This window comes from Cucurbita pepo, chromosome 12 (genome assembly GCF_057944985.1).
Source record: "Cucurbita pepo subsp. pepo isolate OVF chromosome 12, ASM5794498v1, whole genome shotgun sequence".
NCBI classification, from domain to species: domain Eukaryota; kingdom Viridiplantae; phylum Streptophyta; class Magnoliopsida; order Cucurbitales; family Cucurbitaceae; genus Cucurbita; species Cucurbita pepo.
This window is the reverse complement of record NC_141809.1, coordinates 15,493,764-15,521,405: the sequence shown is the minus strand read 5'-3', so window position 1 is coordinate 15,521,405 and position 27,642 is coordinate 15,493,764. Positions and strand designations below refer to the sequence as shown.

The window sequence follows — 27,642 nt, the reverse complement described above, 5'->3', positions numbered from 1 at the left end:
ATGGGCTTCACGAAAGCTGAGGCTCGGAAATGATTGGGTCGTGTACGGGTCTAGCCCAACTTGGATTGGGCTGGCTACAAGCGTGTACGTGGGCTGGGCCTGATCGCGTGCCTTATTGACTATAAATTATAATGCATAATTCATACCAAATAAAAGAAATAAAATAACTATGAGTTTAAGCGGTAAATTAGGACGGCGATAGTAGTAAAGAGCGGGTGAAAAAGTCATTAGTATTGTATTTATTGACTGTCGTGGCCTTCGGTCATACGGGGTATTGATTTGGTTTGGTTTGGTTTGGTTTTGGGTCAAATTTAGCGGCAAAACCAGAGTCTTCAGTCAGCCGCGAGAACAGACGATTCACTTACCAATTTCATTGTTCGAGTGTTTGTCGTTGATTCATTTTGTAATCAAATTTGTGAAACTTTTGAAAATGGCTATGGCGGGGTTGTATAGGCGGATTCTTCCTTCTCCTCCGGCGATCGACTTCGCTTCCTCCGAGGGGAAGGTATGTACTCGCTTGCTCTGTTATCTTTCATTTTTCTCCCCGTTGTTCCACTGGTGTTCATTACTGTCTCTCCCTTCGTTAAAATTTAGTCTGTGAGTCCCTACTTTGCCTTTTCTGTAATGTGGATTTGAGTGTGTTCGCTAATGTGCAGCATTTTATAAAATAATTCAATCTAATCCATGAATTTCTGTTAATGCTTCTGTTAATCGATTGCCGCTTTCCAGGTGGATAATTTTTCTGGTCGTAGGTTGCTTTTTGAAATCATGATTGTATACCAATGATAACTGAATCGAAGTCTCAAGAAACGAATGTGATGCACCTAAATAGCGAATTGAAGTTCTTGCTTTCTAGATTAGAAGTTATTTTAATGAGACGAGGGTTCGGATTGAATGTAAGTTGTTACACTTATAGGAAAATAATTTTGTAGTCATCATGTAAATCATTCCTCGTCCTTGGATATTGTGATGCCTACTGTGTTGCCAACGGATATATTTCTGAAGTACGAAAAATAATTTACTTTGATCACTTGATATCTTGCCTCAATTCTCTTTTCGTACGTCGTATATGAATATTAAATAATTGAAACGTTTGTATATATAGCCATCTGAACATAGAGTTCGTATGCTTATGATCTTATGAAGATAATATCTACTTATTACAATCTGTCCTTACAACTTAAAACGTTTGAAGTTGGGATTGCTCAACCAATCATTTATCCAGCACAATCACTAGAAGGAAAATATTAACTTCCCACTAATTATATGCATCATTTGGAACTGCAGCAACTCTTCATAGAAGCTGTTCAACATGGGACTATGGAAGGTTTTTATAGGTTAATCTCTTATTTTCAAACACAATCAGAGCCTGCATATTGTGGTCTGGCCAGCCTATCAATGGTATTAAACGCACTTGCCATTGATCCAGGAAGAAAATGGAAAGGTACTGTGAGAAGTTTTTGCCTCCGTTCATTTTATAGATAAGATGTGCATTTAAACGAAGTGTATTAAGGAAACCTAGTTGAATCATTGATGGGATAATTCCAAACGAAAGAGAGCTAAATCTGTTTTGATAGAATCTCTTAAGAAGCATCGGAATATGAAAATAATGACAGTAAAACTGCTGAGTCTGGTATGGCCTTTGGGAAATGAAAATAAGGGCATCCAAATGACTAACCAGATTATAAAACATTATCAGTAGTATTTATCTCGTGTTGATGATGTAGACCCTTACAGAGGTATGAGGGGACATTTGAGGGCTTTCTGCTCGGCTTTCAGAATTTTCAGCCAATTTCGTCTTTTTCTTGTGCCCTTTCATTTATGTTTTATTCTCCTGTCTAGTCTCTTTCGCTTTTTAGTCTTCAATAAAAAGTTCTGCTTCATGTTACAATAATTATTAAGGAATCCCAATTAATAAGAAGAAGAAATCATTGAGCTTGGCTAAGTTGAACTACCTTCCCATTCCTTAGCTTTTGTTTACTGAAACTTTATGGCCATCCTTTTACTTTCATGTTGATCACTATATTAATTTGAGCGTAGTCAGTAAAAGTGTATTCATACTTTCTATTTTTGTGAAAGGACCTTGGAGATGGTTCGATGAATCTATGTTGGATTGTTGTGAACCATTGGAAAAGGTTAAAGCTAGAGGCATCTCATTGGGAAAACTTGTATGTCTGGCTAACTGTGCTGGAGCAAAAGTCCAAGCCTTTCGAACAAACCAAAGTACTATAGATGATTTTCGCAAATACATACATAGATGCTCCACTTCTGATGATTGTCATATCATTTCGTCTTATCATAGAGCAGCATTGAAACAGGTTAGTGTTGATATATTTAATACTTTCTTTTCACAATCTCTCACTTATTCATTGGTTAAGGTGCTTTTTCAATTCACAATAATGATCAAAGAGATATGTTGGATCATTACAGTAGGTAACAAAGCCTGTAATATGAGTATCCTCAATTTGACAATATACTCCTAAATCTTGATGCAATGAACTTTATTGGCTTAAAGAATTGATAAACATTTGTTCTTGTCGTGCAGACAGGAACTGGTCATTTTTCGCCTATTGGTGGCTATCATGCTGGGCAGGACATGGCACTTATTTTGGACGTTGCACGCTTTAAGTATCCTCCTCACTGGGTTCCGGTCAAACTTCTTTGGAAAGGTATGGAACACGTGGATGAAGCAACAGGACAACATAGAGGGTAATTGGCTTTGTGCTTGAATGAAATGCTTGTATCTAATGATCACAGACAGATAGGCACATATAGGGGAGTATATCTTAATTGTTTCACTCCATTGGTTGATCTGCATTATTCCTTCTATTCTCTCTCTTTAATGTGAGCCGTTATAAAAGGTTCATGTGACGTTGAAGAAGGGGCATGCACAGAATTTTTAAATTTTATAAAATCTTATAAAAGTCTCGTTATATAAAATTATCTTTTATTATATTTTTTCAGACTATTTCTTGAGGCATACTCTTTCTCTAATAATAATAACAAGAAAAACATGTTTAAATAAGTAATAATGTCATTATCGAAGTCTTTATACAACCCAACATAGAGTTCATTCTAATGATGAAATGAAAGGGTATGTACTTGTTTGATATTCGGCAATGATCTTGAGAGGAAATTAACAAGATTCCTACATGAGATATAAGATGACCGTAATGGATATGCGATTTGTGAATACAGCCGTTGGATGAAAATTATTTGGCTAGATTTTGTTGTCCTTTACGAACTTCCCGCTTGTACTTTTAGAGTTTAGGTTTCTGATGAAATAGAAAGTACTTCGCTGTATATAAGGAGGGAAATAAATTATCTTGAATTTCTTAGTTGGAAAAATATAAAATGAGTGGAATTATCTAACTTCATGAATAGAATATCAAAGGACACAAATTTTCTTGAATTTTAACGTGGAGGAATTTAATGATATGCTGCTTTGAAAGCATTTCTGACCTTCAGTTTGGCTCCTCTTTCAGTTCACTTTCTTGTTTGGTGTTGCATATGTAAATAATGAGATTAGCATTTGATGGATTTATTGGTTTATGAAGTTCATGGTACTTCTTGATAAGATTGCGTGTAGTCAATTATTTCCCTAATGTTGCTCGTACCTGTTGCAAATAATATGCATTTACCTTTAAACCTTTGTTTTCCTTTGCTCATCAGGTTCATGCTTATATCTAGGCCGCACAGGGAGCCAGGATTGCTCTATACTCTGGTGAGATGACAATTTTATGATTTTTAAGTTTACACATAGGTGAGAGAAACAAGCACAAGCACCACTGTAGGCACTTTTCAACACGTGGTTTATTTTTTCTACTTTTCTTCCATTTTGCTTGCGTGATGAACAGATAGTCACCAAAATAATTTGAAATAACTATTTCCATGACATATTTATATTATGAAGGTGCTTGTCTGTCAAATTATTTAGTGACAAGCACATTGACAACATCAAGAGGCCAGAAGATATCTTATTACCTATGATCCTCGCCTGAGTCAATATTGGTATTACTAATTGTGATCAAGATGATTTTTATATGATAACCCTGTTGAAATATCATCGCTAGCCCAATAGAGTCAAGCCCAATTATTGTACGAGCCCAGTATATTTATTTTAGTAGAGATAGAAAGAGATCTAGATATTTTAGGAGAAAGATTCAGATTTGTTAGGTCTAGATTCAAATCTGTTAGGTCTAGATTTAGATTGGTTAAATATAGATTGTTTAGGCTCAGTATAAATACCCTCCACCCTACCTAGGTTATTCATCCAAAAAAATCCAAAAACAATAAAAAGCAGAAGTATTCTACAGAGTGTCTTGTATTCTCTTCTCGATTGGTGTTAATAAAGAGTGCGAGTGTTTCCCACAGTGAGTTGTGTTCAACATTTGGTATCAGAGCGAGGTGAGTGTAGGTTATCTGATCTCTTGGAATCCTTAGTATGCTCTGTGGTTGCAGCTCTGTCTGATCTTCCACATTAGAAACGATTTCTTGAGATTAGTGGTGAGTGAGTTTCTTTTGTGTCGTGAGAAGTCTGTGACTCTACAAGTCTTGTGTCGAAAGAGCTTGTTTGGTATTACTGAGGTATGGCCAACACGATGGGTGATTTCCAAATCGTTGGAGGAATCAAGAAACTCAACAACAACAACTACAACACGTGGGCAACATGCATGATGTCCTATTTACAAGGACAGGATCTTTGGGAGATCGTTGGCGGGTGCGAAACTACGCCGCCAGAGGATGATTCCAACGGCGCCTTGCGCAAATGGAGAATCAAAGCAGGCAAAGCAATATTTGCCATGAAGACCACAATCGAAGAAGAGATGTTAGAACATATTTGGGATGACAAGACACCGAAAGAAGCATGGGACACGTTCGTGATGTTGTTCTCAAAGAAGAACGATACGAGGCTACAACTTCTGGAGAATGAGTTGTTGTCAATTACACAACGTGACATAACGATTGCTCAGTACTTCCACAAGGTTAAATCGATCTGTCGGGAGATTACTGAACTAGACCCAAAGTCCGCCATTGTAGAATCTCGAATGAAGAGGATTATAATCCACGGATTGCGACCGGAATATCGAAGCTTCATTACTGCTATACAAGGATGGCCCACTCAACCATCACTTGTAGAGTTCGAAAATTTGTTAGCTAGCCAAGAAGCCATGGCTAAACAAATGGGAGGCTTCACATTGAAGGGTGAAGAAGAAACTCTACACGAGTGAAAGTCGGAGCAATAATAGGCCGTCTACCAAACGTGGATACAATGGTGACAAAAGAAGAAGCCACCAAGGGATTGCACAACCTGAGAGAGCTCAGAAGAACGACAACAAGAGTTTCCAAAGAACGAGATTTGGTGGTATTTGCTATAATTGCGGGAAAAAGGGCCACATGTCTAGAGATTGTTGGTCTAGGAAAAAGTCTATTGAAAGCAATGTGGCAATATCCAAAAAGAAGATAGAAGATGAATGGGATGCAGAGGTACTATGTCCCATAGAAGAAGACGAGCTAGCACTCATGGCGACAATGGAAGACCATATCAACTATGAGAATGACTGGATCGTTGATTCAGGATGTTCAAACTACATGACTGGCGATCAGAGAAAATTGCAAGTCAAGAAAGAGTACAAAGGAAGTCATATGGTACGTACAACAAATAACACACAGTTATCAATTGCTCAAATCGGCAATACGACAATCATGCCTGGCAATAAGTCTGATACAGTGTCGCTACATAATGTTTATCATGTACCGGGTATAAAGAAGTACTTGTTGTCAGTGTCACAACTAACAACATCAGGAAGCTACGTCTTATTTGGGCCAGAAGATGTAAAAGTTTATCAAGATGTTAAGATAATAGGAAAGCCGACAATAGAAGGACGAAGAGTGGAGTCTGTCTACGTCCTATCTGCAGAGTCTGCCTATGTTGACAAGACCCGAAAGAATGAGACGACAGATCTATGGCATGCAAGATTGGGACATATTAGCTACCATAAGTTGAAGCTGATTATGGAGAAATCTATGCTCAAAGGTCTACCTCAACTTGAAGTCAAAACAGACGTTGTCTGCGCTGGATGTCAATATGGTAAAGCTCATCAATTACCATACAAAGAGCCAAGTTTCAGAGCAAAGAAACCATTAGAGTTAATTCACTCTGATTTGTTCGGCCCAGTCAAACAAGCATCGATCAGCGGAATGCGGTATATGGTGACATTTATTGACGACTACTCAAGATATTTGTGGATTTTCTTTATGAAAGAAAAGTCTGACACGTTCTCAAAGTTTCAAGAATTCAAGATGATGGTCGAAGGAGAAGTAGGAGCGAAGATTCGTTGTCTACGTTCAGACAATGGCGGAGAATACATGTCAGATGAGTTCGATCAATATTTACACGAGTGTGGGATACGACGTCAATTTACACGTGCCAACACGCCACAACAAAATGGTGTAGCAGAAAGAAAGAATCGACACCTTGCAGAAATCTGTTGAAGCATGTTACACGCAAAGAACGTTCCAGGAAGATTTTGGGCTGAAGCTATGCGAACTGCTGCCCATGTGATCAACAAGCTTCCTCAACCAAAGCTAGGGTTCGTCTCACCATTTGAGATACTATGGGATATGAAACCTACAATTAGTTACTTCTGAGTATTTGGTTGTGTTTGCTATGTATTTGTGCCTGACCATCTACGTAGCAAGTTTGACAAGAAAGCAGTCAAGTGTGTATTTGTTGGATACGACAATCAAAGAAAAGGATGGAGGTGCTATGATCCAACAAGTGGAAAATACTATACATCAAGAGATGTAGTTTTTGATGAAGCATCTACATGGTGGTCCTCGGAGAAGAAAGTCTTACCATATTCAAACGTCGAAGAAATTCTAAAACAGAAGCTGGGGGAGCAAACTATACAAATTCAATCAAATGTTGATGCACCTGAAAATCCAAGTGACATTGATATTGACAAGCAAGAGGTGACTCAATCAAGCGAATCTGATAAAAATGAAACGACACATCAACAACTTAGGCGATCAAATAGAATCCGAAGGCCAAATCCTAAGTATGCAAATGCAGCTATTGTAGAAGATAGAGTTTACGAACCAGAGACATATGAAGAAGCATCACAAAACTCGGTGGGTCTACAAAATAATAGCCTTGGAACAGAATCAAACTTGGGAACTAGTGTCAAGACTAGGAGATGTCAAACCCATCTCTTGCAAGTGGGTCTACAAAATAAAGCGTCGACCGGATGGATCAATCAAGAGATACAAGGCTCGACTCGTGGCTCGAGGATTTTCTCAACAATATGGACTAGACTATGATGAAACATTCAGTCCAGTGGCAAAGATTACTACCGTACGAGTCCTGCTAGCACTCGCAGCAAGTGAAGATTGGAAACTGTGGCAAGTAAAGATTGGAAACTGTGGCAAATGGATGTGAAGAATGCCTTCTTGCACGGAGAGTTAGACAGGGAGATTTATATGAACCAACCAAAGGGATTTGAGAGTGCAGCTAATCCTAATTATGTATGCAAGCTTAGAAAAGCTCTTTATGGACTGAAGCAAGCACCGAGAGCTTGGTATGGTAAGATTGCTGAATTTCTTACCCAAAGTGGTTATTCAGTTGCGCATGCAGACTCAAGCCTATTCATCAAAGAAAGAGAAGGAAATTTGACAATTGTGTTGGTCTACGTGGACGATTTGATTATCACCGGGGACGACGAAAGAGAAATTTATCAAACAAGATAAAATTTATCAGTACGCCTTCAGAGAAAGAGCTAGGAGAGCTTAAACACTTCTTAGCCCTAGAAGTTGATCGCAAAGATGAAGGACTGTTTCTCTGCCAACAAAAGTATACAAGAGATATGCTTCAGAAGTTCAACATGTTAGAGTGCAAGCAAGTTTCAACACCGATGGAGATAAATGCCAAGATTTGTGCACATGAAGGCAAAGAGTTGAACGATGAAACAACATACCGACAACTAATAGGTAGTCTTATCTACCTAACTTTAACTCGACCTGATGTCTCTTATGCAGTTGGGGTTATGAGTCGATACATGCAAAGTCCAAAGAAGCCTCATCTGGATGCAGCTCGACGGATCTTGAGATATGTCAAAGGTACAATCGACTATGGTCTTTTGTACAAAAGAAGCCAAGACTGCAAGCTAGTTGGATACTGTGATGCTGACTATGCAGGAGACCACGATACTCGGAGGTCAACCACTGGGTATGTGTTCAAGTTTGGTTCGGGAACAATTTCTTGGTGTAGCAAGAGACAACCAACAGTATCATTATCATCTACAGAAGCAGAGTATAGAGCAGCGGCTGGAGCAGCTCAGGAAAGTACATGGCTGAAACTCTTGATGGAAGATTTGCACCAGAAAATTGACTATCCAATATCACTTCTTTGCGACAACCAATCTGCGATTCGCCTTGCAGAAAATCCGGTGTTTCATGCTAGAACAAAGCATGTGGAGGTGCACTACCATTTCATTAGAGAGAAGGTCCTAAAGGAAGAAATCGAGATGCAGCAGATCAAGACAGATGACTAAGTGGCAGACTTGTTTACAAAAGGGCTGAATACTGGCAAACATGAGAGTTTTCGCTGTCAGCTCAACATGGTGCAGCGAATGAGGACTAGTGCTGAGGGGGAGTGTTGAAATATCATCACTAGCCCAATAGAGTCAAGTCCAATTATTGTACGAGCTCAGTATATTTATTTTAGTAGAGATTTTAGGAGAAAGAGATCTAGATATTTTAGGAGAAAGATTCAGATTTGTTAGGTCTAGATTCAAATCTGTTAGGTCTAGATTTAGATTGGTTAAATATAGATTATTTAGGCTCAGTATAAATACCCCTCCACCCTACCTAGGTTATTCATCCAAAAACAATAAAAAGCAGAAGTATTCTACCGAGTGTCTTGTATTCTCTTCTCGATTGGTGTTAATAAAGAGTGCGAGTGTTTCCCACAGTGAGTTGTGTTCAACAAACCCATCAAATCCCAATTGGTTAGGTTGAAGGATTCTTCTTCTTTTTTTATTTTTATTTTTTATTTTTTTTAACTCTAGTACTCTTTTTCTGTGATTTGTACGCATGCTAATTTTAAGAGCCTAAGAGGTATAATATTTATTTTATGACAATTGTTTATGGAAGCTGCAGGTTGTTTTAGTTACCTCATTATGCTGAAGTAATTACTGAATACTCCATACTCCATACAACAGTTTAGAAATGTCTTTGATTATGAGATGTGTGATTGTGTATAGTATTAATATACACATTTTTAATATGCACGTACTATACAATAGGGATATAGGAATTAATAAACTTTACTCTTTTGATCTATTTTTTCCATAGAAGACATTTTTTTATTGTTAGTACTCTTTTGATTTTGACGTAATCTTGTCGAATGGATAGAGTTCTTAACAGTTTGCATTGTTGCTCTGAGCCAAAACTCTTATCTTTCATTTTGAATATCGATGGATTGATATATGTCAGTCATCTTCTGGTTTCAGGGCTACTTCTCTTTTTGTCTAAATTAAAGCTTTATTGTATGATGTCTGAAAGTATAAAAAAATCGAACTTTTTGGTTCACATCTAGGCACATTAGAATTTAGCATACGGAATTGGCTATGGAATGAAATTTATTATATCTACCATAGTAATATATATACTGCTAAATATTGAGAGTGTCTGAAGTGGATTAAGTGGCTAGTAGCCTCAGATTGTTTTCTGTGAGAACTTTTGGTTTATTGGGTCCTACTTTGGCTTTTGTTTCCCAGTGCTTTGACGTTTCACTGCTTCACCCTTAAAAAGGGGTCCTCGTCGAGGAATTCTGCCCCTTAGCCTCACTTTTTGTTCAATTTAGCAAAATAGAAGGCTATTTTGTTTTACGAATGGATTAATGGAACCAACTTTCTCCCTTTGTTTTTCCATCTTCAATATGTTATATTAACATTATTGGCTCTACTACATGTAGAGGCTTATAAAATAAAGCTTATATTTTATTAGACTTTACTTTGTTGAAGCTATTAAGTTCGTTTCATTTTAAAGTTGATCTGGATAAACCAAGATCAATCTTTAGTCCCAATTAGATGCATGCTGCGACAAACGATTATCCAATGCATAATAAGGTTATTTCTTCCAACAATAATTGTACTCCGGAACTTCTTGTAGAGCTGTAAACATGAGGACTGGGTTAACATAGCGAAGTACTTGATGGATGATGTTCCTCTTCTCTTGAAGTCAGAGGACCTTAAAGACACACAGGATGTTTTAACTGTTATTTTTGCATCACTGCCCTTAAATTATAGTGATTTTATCAAGTGGATTGCTGAGGTCCGAAGGACAGAAGATAGTGGTCAAAGTTTAAGCCCAGAGGAGAAAGGAAGGCTTGCTCTGAAGGTGTTGGTCATATACTTGCCTCGTCCTTTGTTACTAGTATGATATACCTATCTGTGTTCTTACCAGAGCTTGCCATTTTGCTTGCAGGAAGAGGTGTTGAAACAGGTACAGGAGACTGACCTTTTCAAGCACGTAGGACAATGTCTGTCTCTAGAAAGTTCGTGCCACAAGATGGTTACATTGTCTCATGAAAACAATTTGCCTGAGATTGCTGCGAGTGTATGTTGCCAAGGAGCAGAAATATTGAACGGGAATGCAGGCGTCTCAGCTGGTTATTGCTGTCGTGAAACATGTGTGAGATGCTTCAGTGCTAATGGCGACAAGCCTGTTACAGTTGTGTGTGGAATGGTTGTTAATGGCAACGATGAACAGGAGTTTGACATGTTGGTTCCATCATCATCTCAAGTAAGATCTGGGTGCTGTTTTTCTGGCACGAAAAATGGAATCGGGATTCATCCAGCCGCCAGTGATGTGTTAACAACACTTCTTCTTGCCTTGCCCTCGGAAACATGGATTGGTATAAAAGAAGAGAAGCTTTTGCGGGAACTACAGAAACTTGTTTGCACGGAAAATTTTCCCACCTTGCTTCAAGAAGAGGTAACTATTATCTTCCCATCTTTTCTTTTTGTTCTTCCCAAGCTAAGGCTATTTTTCTTGTCCTCTTCCAAGCTTCCTTACTCTGTTACGACATGTGGCACTTGATGCTAATAGGTCTTCATAGTGATCCTATATCTATTCATATTGCTTCCATAAATATCTGACTTAATGTTCCCCATAAATATACATATGAACACTTGGAGGTCAAAGGCCTTTCAACTTACTTTAAAATTGGGCAAAAAAATCAACCAGGAGTAGATATAGTTACCAAATTCTTGATTCAATGAAATGGTTTTGGCTAGTCTTTGATCTCTTATATACTTCTGAATGGAAATTCACTGAAGACCTGGTCGCATTTACAAATATCTTGGTTGCCTGAATCTTGAATTCTATGAGGTCTGGTTTGGAATATTGGTAGAAATCCACTTCCATCAATTGGTGTAGTTTCTTTCCTGAAATTCCATGATAGGAGAGGTGTCGTAACCTTGTGCTTGGTTGGAAATTTGTAAGCAATATTGTTGAAGGTTCGACTTTAGTGATCGAAGCAACTATTAATAAAGCTTCAAATCATCAAGGTAAAGGAACAAGAATCCTCGTAAATAAACCTTGTCACACTCATGAAACTTGCTAGAAAATTCATGGAAGGCAGGCAAATTCAAAGGGAAATAAACTTGGTAAGAGAGCAATAACCAATGGTTTTCTAGTGCAAATACAACAGACTCTTATGGAGAGAACTTTAAAGTAATATTCCTCTAGGAATGGAATTTACTGGATCAAAAAAATGATCTCTTGCTAATTGGAAGAAATCTGTTATTGATTTACTTGATGAGACATGTTTACTCGGTTGTGAGTAGTTGAAACTCCTACTAAACCGAATTTGAAATTGCAAGCTGCAACAAGTGAATAGGTCAAAGATAAGGAGAAATATCAAACAGTTGTGGGAAAACACATTTATTTGTCTCACACAACTTTATATTACCTTTGCAGTGATCATGGGAAAGTCAGTTCATGATGTTTCTTGGTTCTGAGATATTTGAAAATGAGCCCTAGGTAAAGGTATATGGTTTAGAAAGCATGGTCATCTATTTGTTGGTTGAAGTTTCTATTGATGCCAATTGGGCCAATAGTATTGTACATGAATTATTTTGGAGGCAACCTAGTGACCCGGTGAAGCAAAAAACAAAATATAATGGCGAGTGAGGATTATTAGGAGTGAGTAAGTGAGGAATACTATCTCCATTGGTATGAGGCCTTTTGGGGAAGCCCAAAGTAAAGCCATGAGAGCTTATGCTCAAAGTGGACAATATCATACCATTGTGGAGAGTCGTGATTCCTAACATAAACATCTCATTTGGAGTAATATATACTCCCATAGTCCCTACCTTCTTACAACAGACAAATTGTTGAGGTGTGGACTAAGGGACTTCCAAAACTATAATTCAACTTGTCGATAACCAAGCTCGCCATAGAAGATTCCTTCAAACTAGCTCGAAGGCCAGTCTTGGTTTTATTTTGAGTAAATATTTATTGAAAATATCTTTTTTTTTTTTTTTTTTTTTTCTTTTTGGATGCCAACTGATACAATCTTAGTTTCCATGAATTCTGCGGTAGCCATAATAGCTATGTATGAATGTCCCAAACCTATAAAGGCAAAGTCCAGATATTTCAGTTTTGGTGTATGTGATTCCAGGTTTTGCACTTGCGGCGTCAGCTCCATCTTCTCAAAAAATACCAGGAGAACAAGGTCGATCTGGATCTAAGTACACCACCTCCTTAGCGAGAAGCCAGGCCAGTTACTCTTCCTTCCCTTAATCAAACAGTGTCTACAAAAGAATTGTTGTGGAGAATTGAATTTATTTATATGAGGCCCCAAATCAAAGTGTCGATCAAGATATGACAACCTTGTAACAGTTAGCTGAAGACTGAAGTGGCCATTGCAGAAGATTTTTGGTGTGTTGATTCAAGTGAATTAGTGTGTCATATGGGGTCCAATTTTGACAATGTTGGCAGGTACTAATTCATTTCTGTAGATTATTTTTCCTGTGTATAAATTAACTTAATTGTTTCGATTAATCTAATTAAAATAAGACGTCGAAGAATATAATGTGTATTATGTTTGGTCTTGCAAATGTCGAACTTTCTTATAAATAAATAATATTTATTTAATTTTCATTCATAAATAAATATTTGATAATATATCTTAAATATTAGGTTTTTAATTTTAATTAACAGTTAACCTTACTAATTATCTTCAAATAAATGAATTTAATAAATTTTAAAAATTAAATACCACAAACAATGGTTAAAATAGACACAATGTGGGTTGAAACTTGATAGACTACGGGCAAAAAATTTGTCCTCCTTGAGAAAATATTTTGATTAAAATACCACATCTTGTATTTTAATTTTATTTCATTTTTAATAAAATTTTAAATTTGGTTCGTATAATTTCAAATTTAGAGCATTAAAATATATACAAAAGCAAAATTTATATTTTAATCAGTTTTTTTCAAACAGAAAAAGGCGGGCCCACCGGTAAGCGCACTCTTAAAGTTGATTCAAAAAGAATAAAAAAAAATCTCGAATCTGTCGTCTTCGCTTCTGATCTGTTCATGGTGGAAAGAAAATGGGAATAACAAATGGAAGAAAAGAGGAGACTTCCATGAAGACTATCCAAATTCTAATTGAGGCCCTTCCACTTTCTTCCCCCATAGATTGCTTGCGGAATTACCGAAGTTGATGATCTTTCTCTTCCACAATGGCCGTCGCTGGATTTTATCGCAGAGTTCTTCCCTCTCCTCCGGCTATAGATTTTTCTTCTTCCGATGGAAAGGTGCTTTCAAGACCTCAGATCTTCTTTCTCCGTCCCTTTTCAATTTCTTGATCATTCTCTTAATGCCTTTTTTCTTTTTTACCGACTTTAGCTGTATGAATCTTGCAGCGTCTGTTTACTGAGGCGCTTGGAGATGGAACCATGGAAGGGTTTTTCAAGTTGATTTCTTACTACCAAACGCAATCGGAACCTGCTTATTGTGGACTTGCCACCCTTGCCGTTGTCCTCAATGCTCTTTCTATTGATCCTGGTAGAAAATGGAAAGGTCAGTCCAAATTCGATACTTGTTTTCCCTTATTAATCGAGAGCCCATTTTTCATTGGATCTGCTACTAGCAATACTATCAATCGATGAATTACAATCCCATACCAATTTTAGTCCTCAGATATACTGTAGTATCCGCTTCAGTATCTTGTATGCATATATCGACCAATGCATTGATTTTTCTTTTCAGTCATTCTAATACTATGCTGGAAGTCCCTTTTCCAATTTGGAGAACATTCGCAATTTCAGTTCCAAACAGGATTATTTGGTGCCCTGGCTATTTTTTGCTAATTGGATAGGACAAAACTGTTCTCTGTCAATGAGCAATATTTAGACGCAAGAAAAGAGAGAAGATTTGGATATACCTTCATAGCAACAGGACTCATGTAAGTTTGATGAAACGGTTGTTCCTGTTTTCTTCAGGTCCGTGGAGATGGTTTGATGACACTATGCTGGACTGCTGTGAACCTTTGGCAAAGATCAAAACTGATGGCATCACATTTGGCAAGGTTGCATGTTTGGCTCGCTGCAATGGTGCTAAAGTGGTAGCTTTTAGGGCAAATGAAAGCACCATTGATGATTTTCGCAAGTATGTCGTGTCATGTTCATCTTCTGAGGACTGTCATGTGATCACTTCCTACCATAGAGGAGCTTTTAAGCAGGTATATCAGAGTATATATCTTCACCAATGGTCTTACTATATGTAATAGCTCAAGCCCACCGCTAGCAGATTTTGGGTGGGATATTGTCCTATTTGGGTTTTCCATTTCGGAATTCCCCTCATGGTTTTTAAAACGCATCGGCTAGGGAGAGGTTTCTACACTCTTATAAAGAATGTTTTGTTCTCCTCTCCGACCAATGTGAGATCTCACAATTCACCCCAATGGGGGCCCAACATCCTCGTTGGCACACCGCCCAGTGTCTGGCTCTGATACCATTTGTAACAGCTCAAGCCCACCGCTAGTAGATATTGTCATCTTTAGGTTTTTCCTTCTGGGCTTCCCTTCAAGGTTTTAAAACTCGTATACTAGGGAGAGGTTTCCACACGCTTATAAAGAATGTTTCGTTCTCCTCTCCAACCAATGTGAGATCTCACAATTAATCAAGATGGCCCTAACCATGTTTGTTACATGTGAACAAGTGTTCTTTCATGAGAAACAACTCTTGACATTCTGAAGAAGATGTGGTGTGTTTGATCACTTGTCATAGAAGTTAATTTGAGGCTTGTTTTTAACATAATAATTGGTTTCAGACTGGAAGTGGCCATTTTTCACCAATAGGGGGTTATCATACTGGAAAAGATATGGTTCTCATCTTAGATGTTGCGCGTTTCAAGTATCCTCCTCACTGGGTTCCACTTACCCTACTGTGGGATGCCATGAACACAATTGACAGTGCAACAGGACTGCCTAGAGGGTAAACCCATATTCTCATTTCTCGTGTTTATTTGTGGAGTAGCTTCTGTTCTGCCGATCCATGTTCTGAAGTTTTCTTTTCAACGCAGCTACATGATTTTATCAAAGCTTCCCAGGGGACCGTCTATTCTTTACACTCTGGTACATCCTTTTCATAAACTTCAAAGTTGTTTGATAAGTCTCTAAACGTCAAAGTGTATGTTTTTAGGTCTTCTCGTCTACATACGTGTTAAGAATTAATACTGAACACTGGTCGTAAATTTGTTTTGTGCAGAGTTGTCAGCATGACGGTTGGAATAACATTATAAAATACTTAACAGAAGAAATTCCCCAACTTTTGAAAACAGAAGAGGTGAAAGATGTAAGGGGATTACTTTCTGTAGTATTTAAAATGCCACCTCCAAATCTCAGACAATTTATCAAGTGGGTTGCAGAAGTCCGGGAGAAAGAGGATGGGAATGTAAAACTAAATGCAGAGGAGAGAGGAAGACTAGCTGTCAAGGTTGTTCTCTAGAGCTTCCTTCTGTTATTTTTCTTGCTATGATTTGTTTTATGAGGTTTAAGTATGGGAATCTCAGGAAGAGATATTGGAACAACTCCGAGCGACTGAACTCTTCAAACATGTCAAACAATGGTTGGCATCTGAGACACTATGCAAAGGCTTGACATCTTCGTTTGACAAAGATGAATTACATGCAATTGCTGCAAGTGTTTGTTGTCAAGGGGCAGAAACTTTAGGTGGGAAACGATGCTGGGCTGATCGAAGTTGCTGCAAAACCGATATCCATCATCTGAATGGTGAAAATGAGAAGGCAGCAGTGGTGGTGTCAGGGAGCGTTGTTAGTAATGTTAGTACTAAACAAGGGGTAGAAATGTTGGTACCTTTGTGTAAAACAGATGAGTGTTGTTGTGAGTGGCCATCTGTTGTTGATGTTCTAACCATATTGTTGCTATCACTGCCCCAACGTATTTGGTCCACCGTTAAAGAAGAGAAGCTGTTGGCAGACATTAACACACTTGTTGCAGAAAAGAACCTTCCTGCTTCGCTTCAGGATGAGGTAATCCAGCTTTTGAGCTTCTTTGTTTCCTTTCTGCTTTGGTTTGAAAAAAAAAGTATATCCATATTATTCCTTGCAGGTTCTGCACTTGAGACAACAAATGCACCTTCTTATGACTGATCTCGGCTCTCAATAATCTTCTTCATATTTCATTCGTCGGTAATGTTGTGAATTTATATTTTATTTGTGTCTGGTTGAATTTTCATCTCATTTCTTGTATAAAACTAGCTGCTAATGAAGTTTGTGTTAGTATTGCGCTATATTTATTCCCCCAAAGCTGGCCTTGTAGTAATGGTCAGTTGCTCCAACGAGATAGCCATTTTATGTTATCTTGTGGAAACAATCAGATGGTAATCAATCTGGCATTCATGGTGTGGGAGATCAAAATTTGAAATAACATATTATTAGATAATCTGGGAGATTACAAACTCAACCACTAAAACTCGTGTATCTCAGCAAAAAAAAAAAAAAAAAGAATTCACTCAATATGCTGCTGCTTTGACTGCTCTCTCTGCAGCATCACCATCAAGATCTTAAAGAGCGCAGATTTACCTTGAGAATTGTTTTTCCTTGGTCGACATTTGTACCTTCAAGCTTCAAGCCGAACAATCACGGGCACTTTGAGGGCAACCTTTTCAACAACAACAACACAAGGTGGTCATACCCAATCTTACAATAAATTTTTTATAACCTTTACGACTGAGAGGGCGATAGGAGATTGAGGCAGCGCTGTGGATGATGTTCCATGTGAGGGGGTGGTGGTAAAGACATAAGAGAGATTCAGGAAGAAGCCTCAGAGGAGGAAGGACCACGAAGAATAGAGAAGAGAGTCGCGAGGAAGAAGGACCCGATTTTTCATAACAGAGGAGATGGAAGGGAGATTGTCCTGGGAGTTGAGTTGAGGTTGGATAAGGATGGTGTTAGAAGAATTGAGTTGAGTTTTTGATGGGAGAGAATGGGGAGATGAAGTAGTAGTAGGATATAGTGAGATTAAAAGGGAGCTCCTCTTACAACACCCCAGGCTTTATCTCAGTTAGCATCAGGGACGGTGCCATTGCTAATCCTATGAAAACATCAATACGTACCTTCCAAGCAACAAACAAATGGATGACATCAAAACATCGCTCCTTGCTTGCCAACACTGCCAAACAACCAAAAACATAATCATATCTGGGAAGTTCTCAGCAAGATCTTCAATGCTAGTTCCACCCTTTCTACACGCAATTATAAGCTGAAAATTAAGCAAATTCATATATATATATATATATTTTTTTTTTTAAAAAAAAAACAAACGAAGTATAGGCACGCATGGTAATGCAACATACTGGACCTGCGGTTTTACGATCCAGAGTGATAGCAAAGTACATTTCGTTCATAGGTGACAACTTCTCACACAGATAAACCTGCATTGAGATATACAGAGAAGAAGAAGGAAATCAAATTAATTCAGTCATTAAAACATCGATAAGTGTTCAAAAAAGTCAATAAAACATCAATAGGGGTCATAAGTATAATAAATAAAAGGCTTAGCCAATGGGTTCAATCTGAGGTGTTGACCACGTTACTTGGGATTTAATCTCCGATCAGTTTGCTTGGTACCCAATGTTATAGGCTCAAGTAGACTATCCCGTGAGATTAGTCGAAATGCATGCAAGTTGACCGAAAAGTAACTTTAGAAAGTCTATTTTGATGTTTAAGTGGTAATTAGCCTAAATAATTTGGTCTTCGTCAACTACAAGGTGAATTTGCTCAATGAACGCCCACAAAAACTAAAGAGAAAAAGGCAACATTCCACTTCCTCACAAAGTGAATTCAACCAATGCAAAATCTTCTTCCAAATTGTTGAGTCAAAAAATTGAGCCATAAGGAGCTAATGCTATAAAGTATTAGAACCTTGAGAAACTTGGCAATGTTTCAAAAAAACAAAATCATGAACCAAGGCGGAAGAACAGAATCCACAAAATCTATTACCTCTAGATTCACATATTCAGGAAGATTGTGCATAAAGGAACTCAAGCGACTACGCAGGGTCGAAAGACATGTTACCTTGCTGACAACTTTGCCCTGAGGACCAGTTTGTTTAGTGACAAGTATCTGCCCAAGCATCTTGCCTGCACACATAATAGGAAAAAGTGGGGAAGGATTTTATTTCATGATCCTAGTTCCAAGAATTCAGGAGTAACCATCTATGTACAAGAAAACACTGCTGGGATTTTTTGGTAGAACTTGAATATTCAAAAAGGGCATCCTACCAGCAAGCTCTTCAACCTGTTCCACGTTCACTATGTGTACTCCACCCTTTAAGCCGCTTTTGAATGTTCCCAAACCTCTTCCACCAGCCAAAATTTGACTCTTAACGACCAACTGCACAATATCAAATCTTGTATAATGATTCTCATAACTGCCCAAGTTTTTGCCAATTTACAATGTGGCTTAGCGTTACTGTGACATTGGTTGGGGAGGAGAACGAAACACCCTTTATAAAGATGTGGAAACTTTACCCTAGCAGACGCGTTTTAAAGCCTTGAGGGGAAGCCCGAAAGGAAAAGTCCAAAGAGGACGAAAGCCTGAAACGAAAAGTCCAAAGAGAACAATATCTGATAGCGGTAGGCTTGGGTCATTGCAATGGTATCAGAGCCAGACACCGGACTATGTGCCAGCAAGGGGTTGTTTCCCGAAGAGGGGTAGACACGAGGTGGTGTGCCAGTAAGGACGCTAGACCCCGAAGGAAGGTGGATTTGGTGGGGGTCCCACATCGATTGAAGAAAGGAACGGGAGGAGAAAGAAACACCCTTTATAAGGGTGTGGAAACTTTCCAGGGGGTGGATTGTGAGAACCCACATTTGTACATTGGTTGGGGACACAATCCCACATTGGTTTGGGAGGAGAAAGAAACACCCTAAAAACCTTTCAGGGGATGGATTGTGAAAACCCACATTGGTACATTGATTGGGGACACAATCCCACATTGGTTGGGGAGGAGAACGAACCACCCCTTTATAAGGGTGTGGAAACCTTTCAGGGGTGGATTGTGAGAACCCACGTTGGTACATTGGTTGGGGACACAATCTCACATTGGTTGGGAGGAGAAAGAAACACCATTTAGAAGCGTGTGTGAAACATTTTCCCTAGCATGAAGAGGACAATATCTGCTGGCGGTGGGCTATCAACCGTTATGATTCCTACTTTTTCAGAATTTGTAAGCGCCCAAAGAAAGAAACGCCCCATGCTTACCTCTTTCGCATCAGGAAAACCAGTTTGAACTGCGTTTTTTGCTTCATCAACAGAAGAAATAGCAAAATACCCTTACGCACATTGATCCCATATTTTTTCATCAACTCAGTCCCCTGATCTCCACAGTAAAAACAACAAAAAAAACAAAGTTCGTGGGCAAAATGAAAATTCTCTCGCGGATTTTAAATCAAATACAAGAAGCATCGAAAACAAAAATTACCCAAATGTTATGACGCCTAAACATGTCCAGAAATCAAAATCCAGTATATGCTCATAGTTAAACAGAGTATTAGAAAAAAGAACCTGATACTCATGGACGTTGAGACGGCGGAGCTGTTGCTGCTACCATTTGCCTGCCACAGAAAGAGATCGAGAGACGATCTTGTTGAGCAATCCTCTCACCATGTATGATAGAACGATCGATACAATCTGCAGAAAGTGATGGTAGCAGAAGGAAATTTACGGCCTCTTTATGGCGGAGGCAGAGAATGATCGTTCCAGCGACGGAAATTTCTTCTTCTTCTTCTTTATTTAAAATTTTTAATATACGTTAATATTTAGTTAATTACTATTACGTCTTTTAAAATTAGGGTTTAGGGTAAGTAAAAAATAAATAAAAAGATATAAATGGACTCTTTACATAAATAAAATATAATTTAAAAATAATTTATGTCATTTAATTTTTTTAAAAATACTTTCAAAATTATTGTCTATTGGCACCCTCCACCTACGTCAGTCATGATGTTTTAACACAAATTTTAAGGCTTTTAAAATATAAACTGATCCGTCTCACCTAATATATATATGGTGGAATCAAATTGATTTTGACTTAAGGCATTAGATCGCGTGTCTCCGTTACGAGGAGTCATGAAAAGAACAAGTTCAAAATCACGATCAATTCCTTTTCAAATCTTGCAGCACGAGCCCTTCCTGGATGTCATAAATGACCTCCGAATAGGAAGAATCCTAGAACAAAATGAGAGGTAGCTAACCAACTTCTAGGAGACATAATTGATTGACTGCATTAATTTCGGCAGCCGCGAAATTTAAAGAACCTAAAGGAGCAAATGTAATATATTACTCATAACCTAAAGGAGCAAATGTAATATATTACTCGAAACGTCGTTCGTGCTAAGGTTGTATGTCTTTTTTCAGTCTACTCAAGTCCAAACTATTAGGACATCTAAGTGGTTCTAACCAAGGAGCACACAGATCCCAAAAAATGACTTCTCCGATTGGAGGACGTATTGGATATTTACCTAAACTAGTAGGTCCAACCAATCCAACAATAGCTCCAAGACGTTGGTCTCTAATTAAAAAAGTAAATAGGTCTTAAGAGACTTAATATCATTGATTGACTCACTCGAATAAGGAGTAAATTATTAGTTGTTTGTTATTTAATAGTCATCATTTATAATAATTAGTATCTAAATTAGACGAAACAAACTTATTTATTTGATTTTTTTAGAATATATAACTTACCATACGATTATTTTAATTCTAAATAGATTTTATAAAAATATAATGCTTAAAATAAAATACATTTTTTATACAATTTTGATAAAATAAACACATATATTTAACTCATCTATATTATTTATATTATTTATAAAATATTTGCGACTCAAATAAATGTAATATTCTTTTTTTTTTTTCTTTTTTTTTTTTTTACAGAAAAAATAGTTAAAAATCCAGATTTACTACCATACATATTATTCTACTCTATATTAACCAATTTTTTTAATAAAATACATTAGTCAAATAAAAGTTAATTAGTGGTAATTGTATAATAAGTAAGTAAATACATTTAATTAAAATTGGAAATAATAATATAATAAAACAAACTTTGGTTTACAAAATAATTATTCAAAAGAGTTTGATAACTTAATAGTCATAAAAATAAATTATTCATTCAACAAATTTATAAGAAAAATATTGTTATTATTTTTTTATTAACATGTAAATAATATTAAAAAAATAATTAATTAATTAAACTATTTTAGCTATTTTATTTCAAAGTTAATGGTCTTATAAAGTAATATTATTAAAAAAAAATTAACTTTATTACCATATGCATTTCTTAAATTAAGAAAGTTTTGGTAATACTTTTATAATCACTAAATAAATTTAGTCAACGAGTAATTAAATAAACCATTAATAATACATTTTTATGAATAATTTTTAAAAAAAATTATATATTTGTACAAAATTTAGTAAATACTCTAAAATATTTTCATTTATTATATCAAATAAATGGTGGAAGAAAATTGAGTGGACAAAATAATATATATTAATTAAATAATTCATATATTAATAAACTTTTATAATTAAATTGAAAAGAGAGGACAAAATATTGGTTGATTATATTAAGATAAAAGGGAAATTAATTTTCTCAATTCTTATTTAAAATTGAAGTGGTCCCCCTAAAAAAAATGGTCCACAGCACGCCACATGTTACACAGATAGGGTTAAGAAAAGGGGAAAAAATTAAAATAAAATCATAGGTTTAACAAGCGAGCTAGCTGGGTGGGATTGACAATACCTTCAAAGTGGGCCCCACCGTGTTTCAACAAATTAGCTACCTCCACGTAGGACTGGTAATTCTTGGGGTGCAGCTCGGCTTGGCGTTTGTCGTTGAGGTCAGGTGGTGAAGCCGCCGTAGACACATCCGGATGATCCCAAGCTTGGCCAAAGAGGGTGCCTTTGGTGAAGAACTCGTGAGCTAAGTAGCCGGCTAGGAGGTGGTTGGATTGAGGCGGTGTCGGCTTCGATACTTTAGCTGTGAATGACAGTTGGTGGGCCTCATCATCAAAGCCCTTTCTCTCTTTCCTCTTATTGGGCCTGGAACTGGGCCCATCTGAGGTCATTAATCTACGAGGAGGTAAACGCATCGTTTTGGTTGTATTCATCCTGACCCTCCCCCCTTAACCCTCTAACCTAAACCTACTACTGCCAGTTCACGCCACGTCAGCAAAATATATTCTCTCAATCTCTATGTATTAATAATTATTTAAATAAAACGCCCCCCAGGCCAGCCTGATAAATTAATTTAATAATTTATAAGGGGCCTAAAATAAAATAAAAAAATAAAATAAAATAAAATAACCCGATGAGGTAAAAATTGAGAGAACGGGAGAAAATAAACCGTAACGGAGACGAGGAGAAACAGAGAAACCAGTAGAAGAGAGAGAGAGAGAGAGAGAAAGAAAGAAGCTTGTCTTTGAGAGGACGAGGCTGAAGAGGGAGGTTTTATTTATAGAACTTGGCCTATGGATTTGCCCTTGATAATGAAGGAAACTACGAAAATGCCACGAGGAGTTAAATTACCAAACTACCCCATATTGGCAATTTTCCCTTTTTTCATGCCAAACGTACGGACTTATCTGTTTTTCAGAAAAGGAAGGGAACTAGATTCTTATTTATCGCTTCGCTATCATTTTGTTTTTTAAAAAAAACTCTCGCGTCTTAACAAATTTACTCAATTCTTCAATTATAAAATTTCACTAATTAAATTCTTCTAATCCCACAAAAAAAAAAAAAAAAAAAAAAAAAAAAAAAAAAAAAAATCTTTAAAAATAATCATTAATTTCAATGGAAATTATTTTAAAATTGTTAAAATACTTTTGTAACGTTGGTCATAACTTTCAGACACGTTCTTCATCATCCCGGTTAAATTTAAAGTAGATAAGTTCAATGAATTTGACGCTTTAGAGATATCTGGCTTGTATCGTTGTCCTACCAAAATCAACGAAGCAGATTCAATATCTCTAGTTTCATTGAAAAACTAAGATGACGTCGGCATTTATGGTGTAGTTCGAGTCGGACGTCTTTAAGCATATTAAGACAACAACAAACTAGCCTTAATAAGACTTTTCATACGTGTATGCCGTTTTACCTTCCTTTTGCAAAAAAGTAGTCTACGGTACCTAAATAACTTCCGATGATGAGTCCAACTCGCTTCTACTCTCACAGTCATATTTTTGCGTTTGCGTTCAAAGACATGACAGTAATAACTTAGCCATTTTAAAATAGATTTCATAGAATTGGATCTTTTGTCCCTAGCATACTTATTTGGACTAATTTTACCAAGTCTAAGTGGAAATAGTTATTTAATTATTAACTCAACTAAAAATATTGGTATAATTTTATTAGAGCGACAATCAAGTATACATCATTATTAAATTTTCAAAGAATTTATCGAGATCCTACGGAAATTTTATTATATTAACAAATAGTAACAGATTTTATTAGAAGATTATCACGTTATCTAATAAAATATTATACTTATCAACTTAAATAATAATTAAAAAAAAAAACTTATAAATTACTTTCATTTTATTTTTAAAAAAGTATTATTTATTTATTTGTTTTTAAAAACTTGGTGGTATTTTTATAAATGGATGGCTTAAATGTAAACTGCCGCTTAAATAATAAATAGTGAGGGATAAGCAGTGATTAAAGCTATTAATTTTTCTTAATAAATTGCGTTGAGTTGTTTTTATTTCCATTCAAATAATAAATAATTAAATGGTGTGAAACCTTCTCTCTCCAAAATCAACTTACTTTTTTATTATTTTTTTTAATTTTTAGTTTTTTAAATCAAGGATAAGTTTCCATTTTCAAATATAAGGAAAATAGTTTTATTTATTTATATTATTGAAGAAAAATTATTTTAGATAATTGAAAGGTTCAAACATAATATATTAATTAAGTATTTTTTTTTAATTTACAATTGTCAACTCAACAAACCATTTGTTTTATGAAAAAAATAATATTTAAAATTATAAGTCAAATTTTGACTTTTCATAATGATTTAATACTCTAAATCTTTTTTAACCTAATTTAAAATTAGAGAGTGTCAAATTAGGTAAATTTCTTAAGGATTACTTTGAACCAAACATGCTTAATTATATTGAGTTCTTTATACAAGTAACCATTGTTTAGACTTAATAAATTATTACATTTAGAATTAATATTTTTATATTATTTTATCTATTTAATATAAATTTGTTATTATCTATTGTTAATTTCTAATTATTTGGTACTTATTTAATTATTAATTAAATTAAACGGGTTTGTTATCCATATTACGTTTAATGAATGTTGAGGTAAAATATTTATTTAACAGATTAAAAAATCAATAAAAGGTAGAAATTATTTAGGTATATATATATTCCGGCATTTAACCTCCCTATTAATTATTAAATTTTTTTTCAAAGTCAAACGGTAATAATTAAATTATTAATTTTGGATCGACTTTTAAATTAATCTCTATTATTCCTATCGAATAAGAAAATAGAAACCAAGTTTAAAAAGTGCGAATTAAAGATCAAAGGGGTGGTGGCGCAGTTGGCTAGCGCGTAGGTCTCATAGCTTCTGAGTTATCCTGAGGTCGAGAGTTCGAGCCTCTCTCACCCCAATAGTTATTTTTCCTTCTTTTTTTTTTTTTTTTTTTTTTTTTTTTTTCAGGCTCCGGTTGTTAGACTTCCAATATGAATGATGCGATCCCCAACGGTCACTTACTCAGAGAATAATACCAATTAAGTTAAAATTAATCACACAAAACCGTAAGCTCTCAGCCCAAACTTCAAATTTCCAGACCACTTTTTCCCCTTTCCAACGAGAAGGAGAATCTTCCATGAAAATCCATTAGCCGAATCCTCCTCTTCTTCTTCTTCTTCTTCTTCTTCTTCCTCTTCTTCTTCCAAGCGATTACTGCGCATTTTGCGCCAAACAAATACACGTAGCTATAGGGTTTCTGAATTACAAAGCGATGGGTTGCTTTTTTGCTTGCTTTGGTTCATCCAAAGATCCCAAACGCCTCAAGAATCATCGCAAATCGCGGCATACAGACCACCGATCCACCATTCAGGTTAGCAATCTTCATCATTCATTTGGAAATTTTCGACAAAACCCTAGAAAATCGGCAAGAATTTCCATCTTTATGACTATTTTCTCCTCGTTTCTTTATCGCGATGGAACTAATTTGGATGTTGCTTTGTTGCTTTGTTGCAGAGGAATGAGATTCCTAAACCCGGACAATCTTCTCTTCACACGTTGCCTGTTGACTCAAACAAAAAATCCTTGCATCCGGTTGAAGCTCGGTTAGTACTTCAAATTCGAAGTGTAACTTTTTTTTGTTTTGTTTGTTAAATGATACAAAAATGAATGGAACGTTTTTTGAAACCAAAGTTGGCATACTATTGGGGTATGTTTTGATTTTGGTTTTTGGTTAGAAATGAGAATAATATGGCTTTTGATGATATGAATAGGCGTGATGGGTCATTGAACATCAGTACCACAGAGGAAGTAACTTCTGTGAAACCCCATGAGCATGAGCATGTTGTTTTACCCCAGGAAGATGTTGCTTCAGTTCATGGGATGAATCAGGACCTGGAGGAAGACAGTGTGGAAAAATCAAGCAAACCTGAATCTTCATCTGAAGATTTTGTTGTTCCTCTCAATCCCAACTTCAGATCATCTTTCCCTCCAGTTCATCGATACAGGAACTGTAAGGATAGTGATGATGAGGACGACGTTTTTGATAGTCATCTTGGTAGAGATGAAAATGATGAATTTGGAACGGTTGAATCAATGAAGGAAAGTTCATCTGTGGCTGATAGCTCGATGAGTGTTTCCCGGCTTAACCCCACAAATGTGAGGCATAGGACTGCTTATGTTTGTCCGGTACTGAAACCAGTTGAAAATCTCTCTCAATGGAATGCTGTGAAATCAAAGAGCGCATTGCCGTCAACACCTCAGAAAGAGAATCTGGAGTTGGAACAAGAATCAACAGGCGAGGAGTTTCCATACAGTTCCAAGGCTAGTCAGGAACTGTGTGTTGATGCCAGCCTTTCTAACTGGTTGGCTTCATCAGAAGCAACACCAGTGAGTAAGATTACTACAACAATGGCTTTAGAAGCCACTGTTACTCCAGTGAAAAGCAGCACGTTGCAAGGATCGAGCTCACAGAGCAGCAGCCACAGTGAGTTGCCTGTAGTTCGAAATGTTGGTATATATAGGAGGCAGGGAGCGAGTGATAAGGACCGTGATTCGGCCTCTTCGTTTAAAGGAATACCAAATACAACCAGCAAGTATAGAGAGGTATAGATTTGAAGTCGTAATTTATGGTCTGTTTGGAATGACTTGTTAAACACATAAAATATTCTTCCAAACAGGCGCTTAAAAAGTGGAGGGACTGAAATAAGTTGTTCTTTTTTGTTTGTGGGTGCAGGATAAGACAGTGAATTGGCACTCTACACCATTTGAAACAAGGCTGGAGAGAGCTTTGAACAGTAGAGGGGTTGCTAAAGCTTGAAGCTGGTGGAGCTCTGTTATTTGAATTTTTGAGAGGTAACAGAAAATTACCAATTCTTCCGTACAAACTAGAGCTTTGAACTCTGAACTCCGAACTCTGAAGCAGTTGCCAATTGTTTGATTTTCTTCTGTTTGGTTGTGTAAAGTCTGCTTATACTTGTTTGTTTGTAAATCAATTGTTACCGGTTTGTTTTTCTTCTATTTGGTTGTGTGTAAAAGCCTTTACTTTTAATTGATTTGTTTGTAAATCAATTTGTCCACTGTTTGTTTTAACCTGCTGGACTGTATTCCTATAACCTACAACAAGCTGCCACTTGTGCTAACTACATATTCAAATGTAATTTTAGTGTGTTTTTACATGAAATTAAGCTATTTTGGACTCTGGAGCTAGAATTTCAAGTTGTAGTACGTTTTTGAATCAATGATGATCAAATTAGAAAAGAACTGTCGTTTCATTTTCTCCATTCAACTCCCTGAGAATGCCATAACAGAAAGCTCGGGAGATTATGTTTTACATTACTAG

The 27,642-nt window shown here is 36.5% G+C and overlaps 4 protein-coding genes, 1 non-coding gene and 1 pseudogene across 6 annotated transcripts; 4 read left to right on the top strand and 2 right to left on the bottom strand.

Annotated features, from left to right (window-relative positions):
* The first annotated feature begins 284 nt into the window (after positions 1-284).
* LOC111807202 (glutathione gamma-glutamylcysteinyltransferase 1) lies at positions 285-13,065 on the top strand. Its single transcript, XM_023692810.2, has 8 exons — positions 285-505; positions 1,288-1,444; positions 2,080-2,318; positions 2,546-2,709; positions 3,673-3,724; positions 10,174-10,401; positions 10,489-10,998; positions 12,689-13,065. Exons 1-8 carry the CDS (start codon positions 431-433, stop codon positions 12,773-12,775), a joined length of 1,512 nt encoding a protein of 503 aa, XP_023548578.2. The 5' UTR covers positions 285-430; the 3' UTR covers positions 12,776-13,065.
* Positions 13,066-13,598: 533 nt separating this feature from the next.
* Positions 13,599-16,828, top strand: LOC111807203 (glutathione gamma-glutamylcysteinyltransferase 3-like). The gene is made up of 8 exons (XM_023692811.2): positions 13,599-13,831; positions 13,940-14,096; positions 14,519-14,757; positions 15,348-15,511; positions 15,600-15,651; positions 15,785-16,012; positions 16,089-16,568; positions 16,648-16,828. The coding sequence occupies exons 1-8, from the start codon at positions 13,757-13,759 to the stop codon at positions 16,702-16,704; spliced, it is 1,452 nt and encodes a 483-aa protein (XP_023548579.2). The 5' UTR covers positions 13,599-13,756; the 3' UTR covers positions 16,705-16,828.
* Positions 16,829-16,942: 114 nt separating this feature from the next.
* On the bottom strand, positions 16,943-21,159 carry LOC111807201 (succinate--CoA ligase [ADP-forming] subunit beta, mitochondrial-like; annotated as a pseudogene). The gene is made up of 8 exons (XR_015423215.1): positions 20,891-21,159; positions 20,106-20,857; positions 19,803-19,915; positions 18,821-18,932; positions 18,615-18,679; positions 17,899-17,971; positions 17,654-17,709; positions 16,943-17,199 (listed from the first exon to the last, which is right to left on the bottom strand). The product of XR_015423215.1 is annotated as a succinate--CoA ligase [ADP-forming] subunit beta, mitochondrial-like (transcript).
* Positions 21,160-22,181: 1,022 nt separating this feature from the next.
* LOC147790056 (uncharacterized) lies at positions 22,182-23,015 on the bottom strand. The gene has a single exon (XM_087129236.1). It carries the CDS (start codon positions 22,709-22,711, stop codon positions 22,301-22,303), a length of 411 nt encoding a protein of 136 aa, XP_086985362.1. The 5' UTR covers positions 22,712-23,015; the 3' UTR covers positions 22,182-22,300.
* Positions 23,016-25,136: 2,121 nt separating this feature from the next.
* TRNAM-CAU (transfer RNA methionine (anticodon CAU)) lies at positions 25,137-25,221 on the top strand. The gene is given in 2 exon segments: positions 25,137-25,174; positions 25,186-25,221. It is a non-coding gene; the product is annotated as a tRNA-Met (tRNA).
* A 125-nt stretch (positions 25,222-25,346) lies between these two features.
* LOC111806897 (uncharacterized) lies at positions 25,347-27,500 on the top strand. The gene is made up of 4 exons (XM_023692416.2): positions 25,347-25,674; positions 25,818-25,906; positions 26,075-26,906; positions 27,037-27,500. The coding sequence occupies exons 1-4, from the start codon at positions 25,576-25,578 to the stop codon at positions 27,118-27,120; spliced, it is 1,104 nt and encodes a 367-aa protein (XP_023548184.2). The 5' UTR covers positions 25,347-25,575; the 3' UTR covers positions 27,121-27,500.
* The last annotated feature ends 142 nt before the right edge of the window (positions 27,501-27,642 follow it).

Bases quoted from the DNA above. Each gene is read 5' to 3' on its own strand.
- LOC111807203 (XM_023692811.2), top strand. From the start codon at position 13,757: ATGGCCGTCGCTGGATTTTATCGCAGAGTTCTTCCCTCTCCTCCGGCT. The intron at 15,652-15,784 runs GTACATCCTTTT...TGTTTTGTGCAG, and splicing joins CGTCTATTCTTTACACTCTG to AGTTGTCAGCATGACGGTTG. The intron at 16,569-16,647 runs GTAATCCAGCTT...TATTCCTTGCAG, and splicing joins CTGCTTCGCTTCAGGATGAG to GTTCTGCACTTGAGACAACA.
- LOC111807202 (XM_023692810.2), top strand. From the start codon at position 431: ATGGCTATGGCGGGGTTGTATAGGCGGATTCTTCCTTCTCCTCCGGCG. The intron at 2,319-2,545 runs GTTAGTGTTGAT...CTTGTCGTGCAG, and splicing joins ATAGAGCAGCATTGAAACAG to ACAGGAACTGGTCATTTTTC. The intron at 2,710-3,672 runs GTAATTGGCTTT...TTTGCTCATCAG, and splicing joins GCAACAGGACAACATAGAGG to GTTCATGCTTATATCTAGGC.
- LOC111806897 (XM_023692416.2), top strand. From the start codon at position 25,576: ATGGGTTGCTTTTTTGCTTGCTTTGGTTCATCCAAAGATCCCAAACGC. The intron at 25,907-26,074 runs GTTAGTACTTCA...TGATATGAATAG, and splicing joins TTGCATCCGGTTGAAGCTCG to GCGTGATGGGTCATTGAACA. The intron at 26,907-27,036 runs GTATAGATTTGA...TTGTGGGTGCAG, and splicing joins CAACCAGCAAGTATAGAGAG to GATAAGACAGTGAATTGGCA.
- LOC147790056 (XM_087129236.1), bottom strand. From the start codon at position 22,711: ATGAATACAACCAAAACGATGCGTTTACCTCCTCGTAGATTAATGACC.